General features: G+C 41.4%; 1 protein-coding gene across 1 annotated transcript in view; it reads right to left on the bottom strand.

Moving 5' to 3' along the window:
- The window catches only part of LOC141105646 (alpha-2-macroglobulin-like), a 267675-nt gene extending 256663 nt beyond the window's left edge, over window positions 1-11012 (bottom strand). The window contains exons 1-2 of the mRNA XM_073595621.1: window positions 10817-11012; window positions 2213-2396 (exon numbers count right to left, since the gene is read on the bottom strand). Of these exons, the coding sequence (XP_073451722.1) occupies window positions 2213-2396; window positions 10817-10884 (252 nt within the window). The 5' untranslated portion in view covers window positions 10885-11012. The remainder of the gene's footprint in view (window positions 1-2212; window positions 2397-10816) is intronic.
- Window positions 11013-18118: the final 7106 nt, after the last annotated feature.

The following is an 18118-nucleotide window of genomic DNA, read 5'->3' as shown; positions in this document are numbered from 1 at the left end:
GTGATGGGGGTGGCATATACAGGAACCGATTTTCTCCATTTTCATCCTGCAAGTGCTGAAAGCCGGCTTCTCCACTTCTCCCTCCCGCTGGCATTCAGTGGCTGCAGGAGGAACATTTTCATTATGCTATTCAAAATAAAAAATTCAAAATTCTGAACCATTTCCATTCATTTCATTGTGGCCCATGACCGGTTACCGAATCACTTAAGTGGCCCTCCCTCCTCAAAAGGTTGAGCACCCCTGTTCTAACCCTTTGCTATTCTAAACAAGCCTCACAAAGGAGTAGTGGCTTTGATTTTGGCTTTAAGATTATCTTTGGACATTAATCCCCCCCTCAACTAATCACCATATTGTAAAAAATTCTTAATCTAAAAGTCCCTTTCACATATCTAAATCTGCTTTCAGATATTATGCCAGTCCTGAGTCTTATGCAATCTGGAGTGCAGAGCGGGAGGGTGGTACTGTGGGAGCTCGTGTCACTGTCTGGGTGAGGTAGTCTCTTCTAATTGGCTGTCCATTGCCAGGGATCCTCATAGGATCTAGAAGAAGACTACAGTGGCATGATGATGCCATGATGAGGGAACCAAACTGTAGTGCCAAATCAATGTTCTCCATATCCAGAACAGTTGCAAATGAGGGACATGTGACAGGGTTTTTTTTTCATTGCCCAGAGATGAGCTTTAAAGGATTAGTTCACCTTTACCAAAAAACTACCTATGCAGATAAGGAACATCTGTGGATAATAACAAACTTTGCAGCTTTGACCAATGTTGAATGATACCATTGCTATAAGTGTAGACCATTTACACACCTAATGAAGCCTGACTGGAAAATCTCTAGGTTGGACATTGTTAAGAGATGCCCAGCTGTTACTGTTGACCTTTACCATCACAGAACTGAGCTCTCAAATGCTGAGCTCAGAACTGCATCAGGAGAGAGTTTGAATCAGAAAAAGAGCTCAGTCCTGTCACGGTGAAGGTGAAAAGTAACAGCTAGGCTTCTCTTAGCAATGTTTTTAGCAATGGCAGGCTTCATGAGGTATGTACTGTAAATGGCCCACACCTATTGCAAGGGCATTATTCAATATTGGTCAAAGCTGTGCAGCTTGTTTTTTATCTACAGATGTAGGCAGTTTTTAGTAAAGGTGAACTGTGCTATATTATCAAAAGTATTGGGGCGCTTGCCTTTACACGCACATGAACTGTTATGACTTCCCAGTCTTAGTCCATAGGGCTTAGTATTGAGGTGGCTCACCCTTTGCAGCTATAATAGCTTCAACTCTTCTGGGAAGACTGTTCACAAGGTTTAGGATTGTGTCGATGGGAATGTTTGACCATTCTTCCAGAAGCACAATTGTGAGGTCAGGCATTGATGTTGGACGAGAAGACCTTGCAGTCATCGCTCTAATTCATCCCAAAAATGTTCTACCCGGTTGAGGTCAGGACTCTCTGCAGGCCAGTCAAGTTCCTCCACCCCAAACTCACTCATCCATGTCTTTATGGACCTTGCTTTGTGCACTGGTCATTTCCGTCATGTTGGAGCAGGAAGGGGCCAACCCCAAACTGTTCCCACAAAGTTGGGAGCATGAAATTGTCCAAAATGTATTGGTATGCTGAGGCCTTAAGAGTTCCCTTCACTGGAACTAAGGGGCCAAGCCCAACCCCTGAAAAACAACCCCACACCATAATCCCCCATCCACCAAATGATTGGACTAGTGCAAGGTCTGTAAAGACATGGATGATCGAGTTTGGGGTGGAGGAACTTGACTGTCCTGCACAGAGTCCTGACCTCAACCCAATAGAACACCTTTGGGATGAATTAGTGTGGAGACTGCGAGCCAGGCCTTCTTGACACATCAGTGCCTGACCTCACAAATGTGCTTCTGGAAGAATGATCAAACATTCCCATAGACACACTCCTAAACCTTGTGGACAGACTTTCCAGAAGAGTTGAAGCTGTTTTAGCTGCAAAGGGTGGACCAACTCAATATTGAACCCTACGGACTAAGACTGGGATGCCATTAAAGTTCATGTGCGTGTAAAGGCAGGCGTCACAATACTTTTGAAAATATAGTGTATGTGTTTTATTTTTTATTTTTTGTAAAGATTAAATATGTGGGGGGTTTTTTTGGTAATGATGAACTATGTGTTTTGTTTTGTTTTTTGGTAAAAATGAACTATGTGTTTAAGCATATTATGTGAACTTTTGTTACCTGGATTGCAACACAGTTGAAGATGGAGTCCTGCTTAAAGGTCTTCTCTACAAGAGTGGTGTTCTTTCCATCCAGATGTAAGGAGATCTGTGCTCTGCTTTCTCCCTCTGCCCCCTCCAGGTGTATACATATGGTTTCAGAATGCTTAGAGCGAATTGCAGAGGGGAAGATGACCGCATAGTGCCTGAGGAGAGAAGATTGAATATTAGAAACCACAAGGGTAGATTTACAAAGAATTCTATAGCATGCTATTTCTTGATAGCATTCCCTGTTTGCAAATGTGTTTGTGTAGCTTCCCAAAATCATGCAGATACTAGCTTGAATTATTCAAGAAACAACTATTCAATTTGATAGGATAACCCCCCCCCCCCAATCTATGGTTTCTTTTAGTATAGTCATCATGTCAGTGATCATCTGGTTGTATGGACAATTTCCTTTTTTTTAGTGAAAATCAGATTATAATCCATCTATTATTTTATTACTCTTCAGGCCAAGTCAGATGTTTTCTTTGTGGCAAAGCATAGGAAAACACTGTGTGTTAGCATAATGTGTGGCATTGCTTGATCCAGAATGCAGTGTCCTGAATAGGGATGAGCTTTGAGTCGAACACATGTTCGACTCGAACATCGGCTGTTCGCCAGTCCGCCGAACAGTAAACAATTTGGGGTGTTCGCGGCAAATTCAAAAGCGCATATTTCCTGTGTTTAGAACAGTCTGACAGCAAAATGAAATTTCTAAAGGAAAAAAAGTCATTTAAAACTACTCGCGGCTATAATGAATTGTCGGTCTGACAATACACATAACAGTTAATTGATAAAAACAGCGTGGGATTTCACCACAGGGGAACCCCGAACCAAAATTAAAAAAAAAAAAATGACATGGGGGTCCCCCTAAATTCCATACCAGGCCTATGGATTTTAAGGGGAACCCCGCGCCAAAGTTTAAAAAAAATGGCGTGGGGTCCCCCCAAAAATCCATGCCAGACCCTTATCTGAGCACACAACCTGGCAGGCGCAGGAAAAGAAGGGGGGCGAGAGAGCGACTCCCCCTCCTGAACCATACCAGGCCACATGCCCTCAACATTGGGAGGGTGCTTTGAGGTAGCCCGGTAGCCTGAAGGGTCTGGTATGGATTTTGAGGGGGACCCCCACGCCATTTTTAAAAAAAAATTGGCGCGGGGTTCCCCTTAATATCCATACCAGATCTGAAGGGCCTGGTATGGAATTTAGGGGGACCCCCACGCCATTTTTTAAAAAATTTTGGCACGGGGTTCCCCTGTGGGGAAATCCCATGCCGTTTTTATCAATGAACTTTTATGTGTATTGTCAGACCGACAATTCATAAATAGCCGCGAGTAGTTTTAAATGACTTTTTTTCCTTTGAGATGTCATTTTGCTGTCAGACTGTTCTAAGCATGGGAAACATGCGCCCCTTTACAAGCATACTATAGACACCCCCCAGGTAAGAAATTTAAAGGAATATTACACTTTTATTATTTCACTTTAAGCATTATTAACATCACTGCTCCCGAAAAAATGGCCGTTTTAAAAAAATCTTTTTGCATTGATACATGTCCCCTGGGGCAGGACCTAGGTCCCCAAACACTTTTTATGACAATAACTTGCATATAAGCCTTTAAAATGAGCACTTTTGATTATTCATGTTCGTGTCCCATAGACTTTAACGGTGTTCGCGTGTTCGAACTAATTTTTTGCCTGTTCTGCTGCTAACCGAACCGGGGGGTGTTCGGCTCATCCCTAGTCTTGAAGTAACTTCTCAATGCACAACCACAGTTGTGGGCACCCACCGATGTGGACGCAGACAGACAACGTGGCTATGTGGGTGAATGCTGAATATAACAGAACGATGCAGGAAGAAGCATACTGCAATTCAGGTAAGTGGGTAGGGTTGGTTTGAGGGTGGGGGGCTGGAGAATGTGACCATGTTTCATGTCACATCCTAAATAGGAGTTTAACATGAAACATAGTCAAAAAGGTGGACTTGGCCTTTGAAAATTGTTAGGAGTTCTGTATAATAAAGTGGCTGACTCACTGGCCTAAAGTACTGCAGAATCTCCCTCTCTATCGAGGGTGTGACATCTCGCTGGTCCGGAATATCAAAAGGTAAATGGTCATCAAAGACAAGGTAGTTAGAGAAACATAGTACCTAGGCTTTGTGTACATTGTGTTGGATGTCAGGAAGACATCCAACAAATTTTGTTCTATGGGTAGCATTCTGAGCAGTGGTAGGCCTGAAGAGAACAACCACAAATAAAAAACAATAATCTGAACACAGAAACAGCCCTGTTGTATCACCATGCCACACTACATAGGGCTCAGTACACCATTTTAGACCTAGCATTCGTAGGGAGCTCAGCAGAGATTAGAACTGCCTGAAAAACACCCAAACAAGGTAGAGTGATGGCTCTGTGGCATCTTCCTTCTAGTTGGTTCTGCCAGTGGTGTGATTTTGTAAGTAGTGAGAGGTTTGAGGGTAATGGCAGAACATTGTGGTCTTCCAGAAGCGGTTGGCTTGGAACTATGCATTGGGGACTTTACTGAACTCAGTCAGGGTTTTTTAGTAGTTCTCAGCTCACATACTGCTGCTCTTAGATTGCTTTGGCCTGTTCGAAGGTAGAGGACAGCAAGTCTTCCAAGAGCGTCTGCCCTTGTGGGATCTTCATTTGAATGCTGGTCATCTGGCTATCATACCTTCTCCCCAGCTTTAAGGGCCCATTCACATCAGCACCGTCTTCCGTGGTGCATGAATGCAAATTACCATGCCTAGTGTTAGGGCAGCACCTTAATTTGAATGGCTGCCTAGCACATTTTGCACCAAAAATTGTGCATGGAGAATTTCCAACAGCACATAGCAACACAGTTCAGTACATTGCTGTAAGCTGTGAAGGTGCATTGGGGTGCCATTCAAAATGCGCATATTACCACAGCATGATGATGTGAAAAGGCCATAATACAATCTGAGTCTTAGACCTGAAAAAGTGTGCAGGTAGGGAGTCTGACTTTTCGAAGACTTTTACAACCATCATACTTGTTCTGAGTCAGTAATAAGGAAAGTCTTGAAACCAAGTTACGGCGCAGCAGTAAAGGTGTCAAAAAGACTGGTGTAGCAGTGCACATGACATCAGGCCATAAAGCTCACCTGTTCTCAGATCTGATAATGTACACCTCACCTATACCAAGAACAGAGAACATCTGACATCACCTGAACCTAAGATATGGCAGCAGGGGTAGCTAGAAGTGAGCAGAGTGGACCAGGACAATGGGTTGCTTATGGTAGGAAAAGTGTGCAGTTCTGGTGCATGAAAAGCCCTCCATGGTAATTACCTTGTAATGAGGGATCTACTGGAGCTGGTAAGCAGTTAATTCAGCTGTTGGTGGCAGCACTGTTGCAAAAGTGGTGGATGGTGGAGTCTAACAACAATATTCAAGATTTACTATTGTAATCACTGGTGGACTGATTTATGGACTCTTGGTTTTTTAATTTCATTTTCATGTGAATAATTAGCGCAATTTGATTTTTATATACTATTTCTGAACTGTAACTATGTTACACATGAGAATTGGTGCTTGATTTTTTTATTTCTAATTTCCCAATAGCACAGTTTTTTTTCCATATCTTCATCACACTACAGCAAATATTGACACTGCTGAGTAAAAAGTAACAGATTATAATCATTAACTTGATACTCCAGGGTCAAATGCTTGACTATCCCCCAATATACAGTGGTGGGGGGGGCATTTAGATTCTGGAGTACCTTTCTGGGTGATATTTTTAGAGTAAACATTTTACCTTGAACTGTAACTCAAGCCGAAACTTCTATGTATACAGTTGTGCAAAAAATTAAGCACAGCCCATGGAAATATTTCACGTTTTCAGTATATTTAATGGGAAAACATTAGATCTTTACAAAAACACAGATACCTAGCACCTACAGATAAAAGTTATATACTGTACCTGGACAAACACAAGAAAACAATAGGGGTGATTTACTAAAACTGGAGCACACAGAATCTGGTGCAGCTGTGCAACTTCTAACTTCAGCTTGTTCATTTAACCTTTTGGCTAAAAAATCTGGAAGCTGATTGGTCTCTATGCAGGCCTTATATGAATGTTCAGATGGACACCAAACAAAGAAAAAAAAACACAAATAAAATGACCTGAGGTTCCCCCAAGGTTTTAGAATGGACCCCTCATGCCTGGTATGGCTTTAAGGAGGAACCCCATGCAAAAAAAAAAAAAGTGTGTGATCTCCCCAAAAATATCTATACCAGACCCTTATCCATGCAGGCTAGCTAGCCAGGAAAGGTGGGCGAGTGTGTGCCTCCTCCCTCTTGAATCTTACCAAGCCACATGCCCTCAACATGAAGAGCCACCATGCCAGGGAGAAGCGTGCCTGCTATAGCTGTTAAAGGGACCGACGTACAGCTATGGCGAATCACGCAGGGGAGCCAACCTGCCACAGTATAATGACAGCGGCTGGGCAGCAAGTAGTTAAAGTGGAATTCTAGGATAAAGCTGGCTAATCTTAAAAATGCTCCCTCCCCATCCTAACACTTTATTCTGAATTCTATTTATCTATTTTCAGGCCACTCCTTTCTGGTCATGTGATCTCCCCTGTGTCAGCCAGCACTGGCTGCAGGGGGGAGGAAAGGGCGCTCTGGCTGACACCTTGTGGTAACAAGGTGTCAGCCAATGGCAGGTTTCTTTCTTTCGATGGGTTAGCAGGTGTTGGGCTTCATGATTGACATGGATCTACATTGCTGAATGGCATTATTAATGATGGATATTCATCATGGGGTTTTGAGGTTTGGTTTAATTCAATGACTTGTCAAAAACTGAGTGTGTAAAGGGCCTTATATAAATTATGGGGGAACCCCCACTGAGCTTTTTTTTTCTTTTTTTTTTGGGCGGTGTCCCCTCTTAACATTTATAACAGGCTCTCATCTAGACATGTGCACTCCTGAAAAATTTGTTTGTTTTCGTTTAATTAAATTTTTTTTTTCATTTTTCGGGTCATTTGTTATGAGCGCAATTTGTAAATTTGAAAATTTGTAAATTCGAAAATTCAAAAATCCTAAAACAAGAAAGAAAATTTGAAAATTTGAAAGAATAACTAACTAATGAATAATAACTAACTGATAACTAACGAACTTTCAGATAATTCGTAACTTTGCATTTGTATTCGTTACGTGCGCTAACAGCCAAATTTGAAAGGAAATTCCAATACCTAAAATTTAATAGTTAGTAATAGTTATTATTTCAGATTTTAGAATTTTTGGGTTTTCGGATTTTCAAATTTCGAATTTCTGAATTTTCTAGATTTCTAATTTTCGAATTTACGAATTTACGAATATTCTGAAAAAATTGTTAAATGGGTTTTCGTTAATTCTGATATTTCCAAATGAACAAATTTGTCGAAATTTGTTAAAAAACAAATTTGTACTCAGACAAATTGCAGATGTCTACTCTCATCTAGGGTAAAGGTCTGGAATAGATGAATGAGGTCCCCCCAGAGCTGCCAGATACTGTCATTTTGCCAGCCATTTAAATACACTTTTTTTCTTTGTCAGCCCCCATTCATACCGCACTGACTTGTCATGTGATCTGACAGTTCCAAATGGCATGACAAGGTCCCACCCTATTGTCGGCGATTGAACTGTTCAAATCAGTGCGACCCTGACTTTGCGGTGCCATGCCAATTTAAAAAGAAAGGTTCCTGCACAATGTTTTTTGCAATTTCAGGTGTGACTTGCATACACATCTGTGCATGAAGTCTCATAGATGTCAGGCAAGTTACACTTGAAATCGCACTGACCTGACCTTCAAGTGAAGTAGCATGATTTCAAAGTCGCATTCAGCGTGAATGGGGGGCTAAATGTCAGATTTGCTGTAGTAGGATGTATATATCATACAGATGTGTCACTTCACAGGCAGGGACATGACACAGGGCACCCCCATGGCACGTGATTTAATAGATTTTACATTTTTAATGTTTTACGTTTAGTACTTTAGCAGTAATAAATCGGTGCTCCCCACCAAACGATATTGAAGACGTTTTTATTTTGGCTTTGGTATATATCTTCTAGGGCAGCGCTCCGTCTACCATGCCATTTGTTTAACAATCCCTTGCCTATTAGCCTATTAAATGTCCAAAACTGATTTGTAACATTTAGCTTTCATTGACTTTACTCATGTTGTCCGAATTCTGCTTGAACACAACCCGGGTGTTTTTGGCTTCACTTAGTCTATGTTTCCACTAGTGTGACTTGTCATGGGACTTTGGACACATAAAGTGTAACTTTGGACACCTTGCTTTGTGCACTGGTGCGCAGTCATGTTGGAACAGGAAGGGGCCATCCCCAAACTGTTTAGACAAAGTTGGGAGCATGAAATTGTCCAAAATGTCTTGGTATGCTGACACCTTAAGAGTTCACTTCACTGGAATTAAGGGGCCAAGCCCAACCCATGAAAAACAACCCCACACCATAATCCCCCCTCCACCAAATGATTTGGACCAGTGCACAAAGCAAGGTCTATAAAGACATGGATGAGAGCGTTTGGGGTGGAGGAACTTGACTGGCCTTCACAGAGTCCTGACCTCAACCTGATAGAACACCATTGGGATGAATTAGAGCGGAGACTGCGAGCCAGGCCTCTCGTCCAACATCAGTGCCTGACCTCACAAATGGGCTTCTGGAAGAATGGTCAAACCCATAGAAACCTAAACCTTGTGGACATCCTTCCCAGGAGAATTGAAGCTGTTATAGCTGCAAAGGGTGGGCCAACTCAATATTGAACCCTACGGACTAATGCCCTGTACACACGGTTGGACTTTCCAATGGAAAATGTGTGATAGGACCCTGTTGTCGGAAATTCCGACCGTGTGTGGGCTCCATCACACATTTTCCATTGGATTTTCCGACACACAAAGTTTGAGAGCAGGCTATAAAATTTTCCGATAACAAAATTCATTGTCGGAAATTCTGATCGTGTGTACACAAATCCGACGCACAAAGTGCCACGCATGCTCAGAATAAATAAATAGATGAAAGCTATTGGCTACTGCCCCATTTATAGTCCCGACGTACATGTTTTACGTCACCGTGTTCAGAACGATCGGATTTTCCGACAACTTTGTGAGACCGTGTGTATGCTAGACAAGTTTGAGCCAACATCCGTCAGAAAAAATCCTAGGATTTTGTTGTCGGAATGTCCAATCAATGTCCAACTGTGTGTATGGGGCATTAGACTGGGATGCTATTAAAGTTCGTGTGTGTGTAAAGGCAGGTGTCCCAATACTTTTGGTAATATAGTGTATTTAAAAATGTGTAACAGCTTTAAGAGGTCAACAACTGATAATCTATTAAACACCACCAAGGAATGTTCAACTCAGCAATCACACATTCAATGGCGGCCTGTCCATAGGGTGCACACGGGCATCACCCCCCAACCAGTACTAGTCACTAAAAAATAAATAAATAACATTTTTTAAAGGGTCCTTTAAAAAAAAAACTAATTTTTTTTAAAAGGTCCTTAAAAAAAACAAAAAAAAAGTCCTTTAAGTGTGCAAGTGCACTGTGTACGGGTGAAGAACACAATACACTATGGGGGAGCATGATGTCTATGCAATCATGTGATTGCATGTGAGATGACCCATTTGCAGGGTTTTGTGAGTGCTTGCGGTGCAAAGCACTGCGCTGGAACACTTCCGTCTTGCAGGCTTCCCCTTGCTGTGGGGTTTTCTATTCGCACATGGGTGGTGCTTTCCCCAGGGGTGCCTTCCGGTTTCTCTGTGGCAGTAGGAAGTCAGAAGTGCCCCTGACCTGTGGCTCCATGGATGGAGAAGAAAAGCCAGGTACTCTGTGATCTGCACCCCTGTCTGTCCCTTTACAGCAGCATCCTGTGATCGGAATCATCGGACTGAAGGTGGAGGGCGCCCTGCTTCAACTCTGATCGCGAATCTACCTCCAGTGTATACATATATATTTACACACAGATAGATAGATAGATAGATAGATAGATAGATAGATAGATAGATAGATAGATAGATAGATAGATAGATAGATAGATAGATAGATAGATAGATAGATAGATAGATAGATAGATAGATAGATAGATATCTCTATATATATGTCTATCTATCTATCTATCTATCTATCTATCTATCTATCTATCTATCTATCTATCTATCTATCTATCTATCTATCTATCTATCTATCTATCTATCTATCTATCTATCTATCTATCTATCTATCTATCTATCTATCTATCTATCTATCTATCTATCTATCTATCTATCTATCTATCTATCTATCTATCTATCTATCTATCTATCTATCTATCTATCTATCTGTCTATCTGTCTATCTGTCTATCTGTCTATCTGTCTATCTGTCTATCTGTCTATCTGTCTGTCTGTCTGTCTGTCTGTCTATCTGTCTGTCTATCTATCTATCTATAGGCACTATTGCAGGCGAGTGACGGGGGGGGGGTTGGTCGAGGGTTTGTTTGAGCCCCCCCCCCAAAAAAATGGAGCACCAGCCACTGCTGCACACATTTACTAAAGCAAAATGAAGTTACTTACAGTTTGGCTTCCACAGAGCAGGAGAAGTGAAGAAGGACTAGACCCGCACACAGCACCCAGGACACCATTGTGCAGGGCTGCAGGACTTCGTTAGACTGCCTGAAAACTTTGCTGCTGCTTTTGTATTTTTTGCTGCCTCTACACACCCCCCTCCTACACGGCAGGACATGGACTTCACAGCAAGGCTGCTGACCTCAAAACAACAAACATGCCTTAGGCAGTAACTGGTCAGCAGATGAGTTGCAGGATTAAGAGGATTTGCAAATAATTACTTTAGATAGTGTGTTTGTAACAGGCAAACATCTACCCACAGTTCTGAGGACCTCTGTAAGCTTACAGGGATGGTCAAGCATTTCCGATTTTAGTATAAAATTCAGCCAACCCCCGCAAAATCGCAATTCAGAGTTCATGTCCTCAGTGGTTCAACAATTTTTCCTTAGAATCTAACTAATAATTGTTTGTGGAACCCCCCCCGCGCAATTTCGCAGAAACCGCAAATATCCTCCACAATTTTTTATGGTTTTTCTCGTGGCAATATATGATTTTTCATGCGTTTTAATGCTAAATTATTAAGAACAATATCATTTACTAATTTTAGGGGCCATATTTAGGGTTTAAACTATAAAAATAGGCATTTATAGGCATTTTTTTGACCACATCCAAAATTTGCGGTTTTTCATAATTTGCGGGTGCTCTAGGAACGTAAACCCCCACCCCCTTGAATTTTAGGGGTTGATTGTACACTGTTTTTGCCCATGACAAATTGTTGCATAATTGTTTTTTGCAAATTGAAACAACATTTCTTTTTTGTGCTGTGCACAGAAACATTTGTATCTAAAGCCAAACATTTTTTTTCTTTCTTTTTTTCTTTTATTTTCTTTTTTCTAAAGCCAACATTTTATTTTTGTTTTGGATTAAATATAGAATTGTCAAATTTATATTTAAAAATGTATACATAAGTGCAGCGTTTAAAAACAAATAGTGTTATGCCGCGTACACACGAGCGGACTTTACGGCAGAATTGGTCCGGCGTACCGGATTTCGTCGGACAATTCGATCGTGTGTGGGCTCCAGCGGACTTTGTTTTCTCAAAAGTTGGACGGACTTAGATTTGAAACATGTTTCAAATCTATCCGACGGACTCGAGTCCGGTCGAAAAGTCCGCTCATCTGTATGCTAGTTCGACAGACAAAAAGCCACGCTAGGGCAGCTATTGGCTACTGGCTATGAACTTCCTTATTTAAGTCCGGTCGTACGTCATCACGTACAAATTTGGCGGACTTTGGTTGATTGTGTGTAGGCAAGTCCGTTCATTCAGAAAGTCCATTGTAAATTCCGTTGAAAAGTCCGCCGGGCAAAGTCTTCCGTAAAGTCCACTCGTGTGTACGCGGCATTAGATACATGTGCATGTGAACAGATACAGTATCTCACATTTTTGTAAATATTTTATTATATCTTTTCATGTGACAACACTGAAGAAATGACACTTTGCTACAATGTAAAGTAGTGAGTGTACAGCTTGTAAAACAGTGTAAATTTGCTGTCCCCTCAAAAGAACTCAATACACAGCCATTAATGTCTAAACCGCTGGCAACAAAAGTGAGTACACCCCTAAGTGAAAATGTCCAAATTGGGCTCAAATAGCCATTTTCTCTCCCTGATGTCATGTGCCTTGTTAGTGTTACAAGGTCTCAGGTGTGAATGGGGAGCAGGTGTATTAAATTTGGTGTTATCGCTCTCACTCTCTCATACTGGTCACTGGAAGTTCAACATGGCACCTCATGGCAAAGAACTCTCTGAGGATCTGAAAAAAAAATTGTTGCTCTACATAAAGATGGCCTAGGCTATAAGAATATTTCCAAGACCCTGAAACTGAGCTGCAGCATGGTGGCCAAGACCATACAGTGGTTTACCAGAACAGGTTTCACTCAGAACAGGCCTTGCCATGCTCGACCAAAGAAGTTGAGTGTTGAGTGCTTTATACACTTCAGCCTCTTACACGCGATTGGAATGTTGGCCAACAAAACCGGGGACTTTTGTCCGAAGGGCGTTGGCCCAAACTTGTTTTGCATACAAATGGCAAGGAGTTGTCAGCCAACAAATATGAACGTAGTGACATACTACGTTGTTTTTCAGCTTTTTAGCGCCACCCTTTGGGCTCCTTCTGCTAATTTCTTGTTAGTAGAAGTTTGGTGAGTGTTGATTCATGATTTTCAGTTCACGCTTTTCATTTTGTGTTTTCAACTTGTTTCTGAACGGCTGTTCGTCAACCAGACATGTTGTGGAATCGGAGGAGATAACGTGTTATTTATTATTGGCCTTGGAGTTATTGCTTTGACATACATTTTTTGGTTGAATAATGATTTGATTTGGTATATTTTCTATATTTTTGGATGCATAGAATGCGCTTTTTGGTTAAGTTCTATTGGCAAATAGCATGTCTAATTTTATGCGTTTTCTTCTTTTTTTAATGCACAATAAAAAAATTGTGGACAATAGTTCTTGGCTATGTGTTTTACTTCAAATGAAAGTTTGGGAGTAGGCAGTTACATTTAAAAAAATACAATGTATAATTAACAAGGGACACCGACATAGTTGTATCTTTGATCTTAAAAACTACAGGATAATGGTGTTGTGGTAACTTGCCCAAAAAAACAAAAAAAAAGCATAATAATATTATTTTTGATATCACTAGAAAAAAAAAGCTTTTGAAAATGTGTTTGCAATAACTCCATAAGTATCACCAGCAAACCAGCTTCATTATTATTCCATTAAAGAAGAAGACAATGTGCGCTGCATTTCGAGACTTCATAATTTGCCACGTCACAAATGTTAATTCTCCATTACGAACGCTAGTTTACAAGACACCACTTCTGACTTGTCCTTGCTTCCGAGCATGCGTGTTTGTACTTTGAACTTTTGCCCGACAGACTTGTGTACATACACTCGGAAAATCCGACAACAGACATTTGTCCGCGGAAAATTTTAAAGCCTGCCATTCAACATTTGTTTGTGGAAAATCCAACAACAATTGTCCGATGGAGCATACACACAGTCGGATTTTACGCCAACAGCTTCTCATCACACATTTCCCGTTGGAAAATCCGATTGTGTGTACAAGGCTTTCCTTAATGTTTTCTCGCAGTGTATATACTTTTTTCATCTGATGGTGATTCGATTTTTCACCATATGCAGTATGTACCTAGGTCAAATTTCCTGAATTGAATATACATCCACTTTAACCCAGTTGAGCCCTTAACCCAATTCTTCCGAATAGATAATCCTGGCTTGTCAGTGGGTGCAAGAGCTATGAAATTATGCCTCTATACACCTCAACCTGGAAATACACATGCTAAAAATTTAGATGAGGAGTTTGGATTTTTGGATTGTTTTTTTGGCTTTGTTTTGTGGTGCCCTGCATGGTAAAAAACATTCACTTACATTTTTCTGTCCACTCCTGTGTGTTAGCAGCCCAATCAAAGGAATGGATTGCCTTGACCGACCACATGTTAACGCACTGAAATGGACAGGTGCAAAGCCAACCTTAGTCTATCAACCAGAATATCTTAGACCCCTTAAAGAGTGCTTTGGAACATTTTCTTTTTTCAAGATTCTAGAAATGTATTGTCATTCTACAATACAAATCGTAATGTAGAATACAGATGTGGTTCAATATTACATAACAATTTTGCGCTAGTGTTCTCTTGTACATTTTTGTCAACCTAATTTAAAGTGGTTGTAAAGTCAAAAGGTTTTTTATCTTTATTTTTAAATCAATAGTTTTTTATTGGTATATTAGGAAAGGGTATACAGAAAGAAAAATGTATACAAACTCGTATACAATTAATTACAAACGTATAAAAGGATATACAGATATGGTACACAGGGAGTATAAACATTTAGGCATTCATGAAGTCTAATAGGTAGTGGTACAAATTATTAGAAATTAGTACAGCGTGTAAGGTATTAGTGCCACTGTTGGGTGTTAGTACAATAATGCCCCGTACACACGGTCGGATTTTCCGATGGAAAATGTCCGATCGGAGCGTGTTGTCGGAAATTCCGACCGTGTGTGGGCTCCATCGGACATTTTCCAACGGATTTTCCGACACACAAAGTTTGAGAGCAGGATATAAAATTTTCCGACAACAAAATCCGTTGTCGGAAATTCCGATCGTGTGTACACAAATCGGACGGACAAAGTGCCACGCATGCTCAGAATAAATAAAGAGATGAAAGCTATTGGCCACTGCCCCATTTATAGTCCCGACGTACGTCTTTTACGTCACCGCGTTCAAAATGATCGGATTTTCCGACAACTTTGTGTGACCGTGTGTATGCAAGACAAGTTTGAGCCAACATCCGTCGGAAAAAATCCTAGGATTTTGTTGTCGGAATGTTCGAACAAAGTCCGACCGTGTGTACGGGGCATTACACTGTAAATTTACAAATGGACATGGTTTAATAGCAAAAAGATCTTATATTGAAATATGGTTCCATGTCAGGTTAGTTGGCCTAGCTATTCGACGGTTGTAAGGGAATGTATAAAACAATTCTTTTCTTTATTTCTAGATTCCCCTCTATATTTTGCTAAGTAGATATGTATATATTGAAGTATGAACCGGTAATATAATCACCCAGGTGTACTCTTTGGTAATGTAGGATAACCTTCAATGACCCATTCAGATCTGAGAGACACCCAATGACTAGACATGAACAGTTGCTGAGTGTAATCAAAAATGTGTCTGGTCTTTATTTGACAAATACAGAGTATTTATGCAAAAGAAAAAGAAAAAGGTTGGGGCTTAAGAGGGAGTTAGTATAATACGTGCATATGTTATCGGGAAAAAGACACAAGCAATCTCTAGCAAACATCTGTTTCCATTTCTGGAAATGCATATTCTCACTAATGTATCTCACAATTAGGACAGAAAACATAATCTTAGGCTCTGTCTTAAACCAGAAACTGCAAAATAAAGTTTCCTATAGGTGAGAAACATATGTTTGCCTACAGATAAGGACATTTCTTCACAAAACCAGGAAGTCTGTTCCGGGAGGTGACAAATAACTGTCAAATTCTTCATTCTTTGTAAAACAGAGATGAGTTTTGCTAAGGCAAAATTCATATATGGTGGCAGTGGTGGGATGAAATAATTACCTTTTGGCAAGAAAGGATCCTTCTGTCTTCTGGACAGACTGTTTCTTTTTGCCTTAGCTCTGATTTAAATTTCAACTCGAACCAAATTTATATAGAAGAGGGATATGAACCACGCCTTGGTGTATAGGGGATTTTTTGGGAAAATCTCCCTTGAAAAGTACCTATGTGAAGGTCTTTTGAGAAATAATACAGTACTGTACACTCCTTTTGGGAAGGAGCTGAAATAGTTAATGAGGATTATACTTCAGTGACCCAACCTACTTTTGCTTTTCTTTCTTTTGCATAAAGTATAAGAATTATTAGAAGTATAAGATAATTTGTTTGTGTGGGAGGTAGGGGTGCAACGGATCAAAAAACTCACGGTTCGGATCGTTCCTTGGATCAGGAGTCAGGGTTCGGATAATTTTCAGATCAACAAAAAAAAAAAATCTCCCCCACTGTAATATCCACAATCTCCCTATTGGCAGGGTGTGGCAGAGTATTGGCAGAGTATTGCAGGGTATTGGCAAGGTATTGGCAGGCAGAGTATTGGCAGGGTATGGCAGACTATTGGCAGGGTATGGTAGAGTATTGGCAGGGTATGGAAGAGTATTGGCAGGGCATTGCAGAGTATTGGCAGGGCATTGCAGAGTATTGTCAGGGCATTGCAGCTTGGCATTGCAGAGTATTGGTAGGGCATTGCAGAGTATTGGCAGGGCATTGCAGAGTATTGGCAGGGTATGGCAGAGTATTGGCAGGGTATGGCAGAGTATTGGCAGAGTATTGGCAGGGTATGGAACAGTATTGGCAGGGTATGGAAGAGTATTGTCAGGGCATTGCAGAGTATTGTCAGGGCATTGCAGAGTATTGTCAGGGCATTGCAGCAGGGTATTGCAGAGTATTGGCAGGGTATTGGCAGGGCATTGCAGAGTATTGGCAGGGCATTGCAGAGTATTGGCAGGGTATGGCAGAGTATTGGCAGGGTATGGCAGAGTATTGGCAGGGTATGGAAGAGTATTGGCAGGATATGGAAGAGTATTGGCAGGGCATTGCAGAATATTGTCAGGGCATTGCAGCAGGGTATTGCAGAGTATTGGCAGGGTATTGGCAGGGCATTGCAGAGTATTGGCAGGGCATTGCAGAGTATTGGCAGGGCATTGCAGAGTATTGGCAGGGTATGGCAGAGTATTGGCAGGGTATGGCAGAGTATTGGTAGGGTATGGCAGAGTATTGGCAGAGTATTGGCAGGGTATGGCAGAGTATTGGCAGGGTATGGCAGAGTATTGGCAGAGTATTGCAAAGTATTGGTAGGGTATGGAAGAATATTGGCACTGCTGCCATCCGATCTCTCCCCTCCACTGTACAGATCAGTACACAGAGGGGAGAGAGGAACCGACATGACGCCGGCTTGTTACAAGTGATCGCTCCGTCATTTGACAGAGCGATCATGTGCTAAACGGCCGCTGGGTGTACCAAGATGGCAGCTGCTCCGGAGCTAGGCCGAAGCCGCGGCCTTTCCTATGGCCGAGGCCACAGAGCGCTCCGCGGATTGCGGGTGTCCCGTACGGATCAAGCTACGCGGATCGGATCACGGATCGATGACAATCCGTTGCACCCCTAGTGGGAGGGGTCTGTAAGGTAAGACAGACATACTCTCATTATCAGTAAGTGTGTAAGGTAAGACAGACGTGCTCTCATTGTCAGTAGGTCTGTAAGGTAAGACAGACATATTCCCACTGTCACTGTTTTTATATGGGTCAAGAACATAGTAAAGAACTTCCCTCATACCCTAAACCTGGGGAAACTTGTAAAGATTATGTTGCAAGAGTTTGTGGTACTGATTGTGAATTTATAAATCCTTGGGTTTCTAATTTGGCGGGGTGGACAGAAGCTTTGGTTAGTAGAGACCCTTTCCCCAGAGATGGTGCAAATGATGAGTTTCACATGGCTTTGGTAAAAGGTTTAAGTCTTGGAGACAGGAAAGCTTTTCCATGGTTTGAAGGGGATCCACAGTGGGACATGGATTACATGAGGAAAGGTGGTGAAAATTGGTTAAAATATGCACCTTATTGATTCCAAAGAGACAATAAGAAAAAGAAGAAAGCAAAGACCTGTATGTCCAAAGAGGAATATGATCTGAAGCATTCTCCAAGAGGCGAAGGTCA

The sequence above is a fragment of the Aquarana catesbeiana genome, linkage group LG08 (assembly GCF_042186555.1).
Source record: "Aquarana catesbeiana isolate 2022-GZ linkage group LG08, ASM4218655v1, whole genome shotgun sequence".
Classification (NCBI taxonomy): Eukaryota; Metazoa; Chordata; class Amphibia; order Anura; family Ranidae; genus Aquarana; species Aquarana catesbeiana.
Note: the sequence above shows the minus strand (reverse complement) of the source record. Positions and strands in the feature narration are given on the sequence as shown.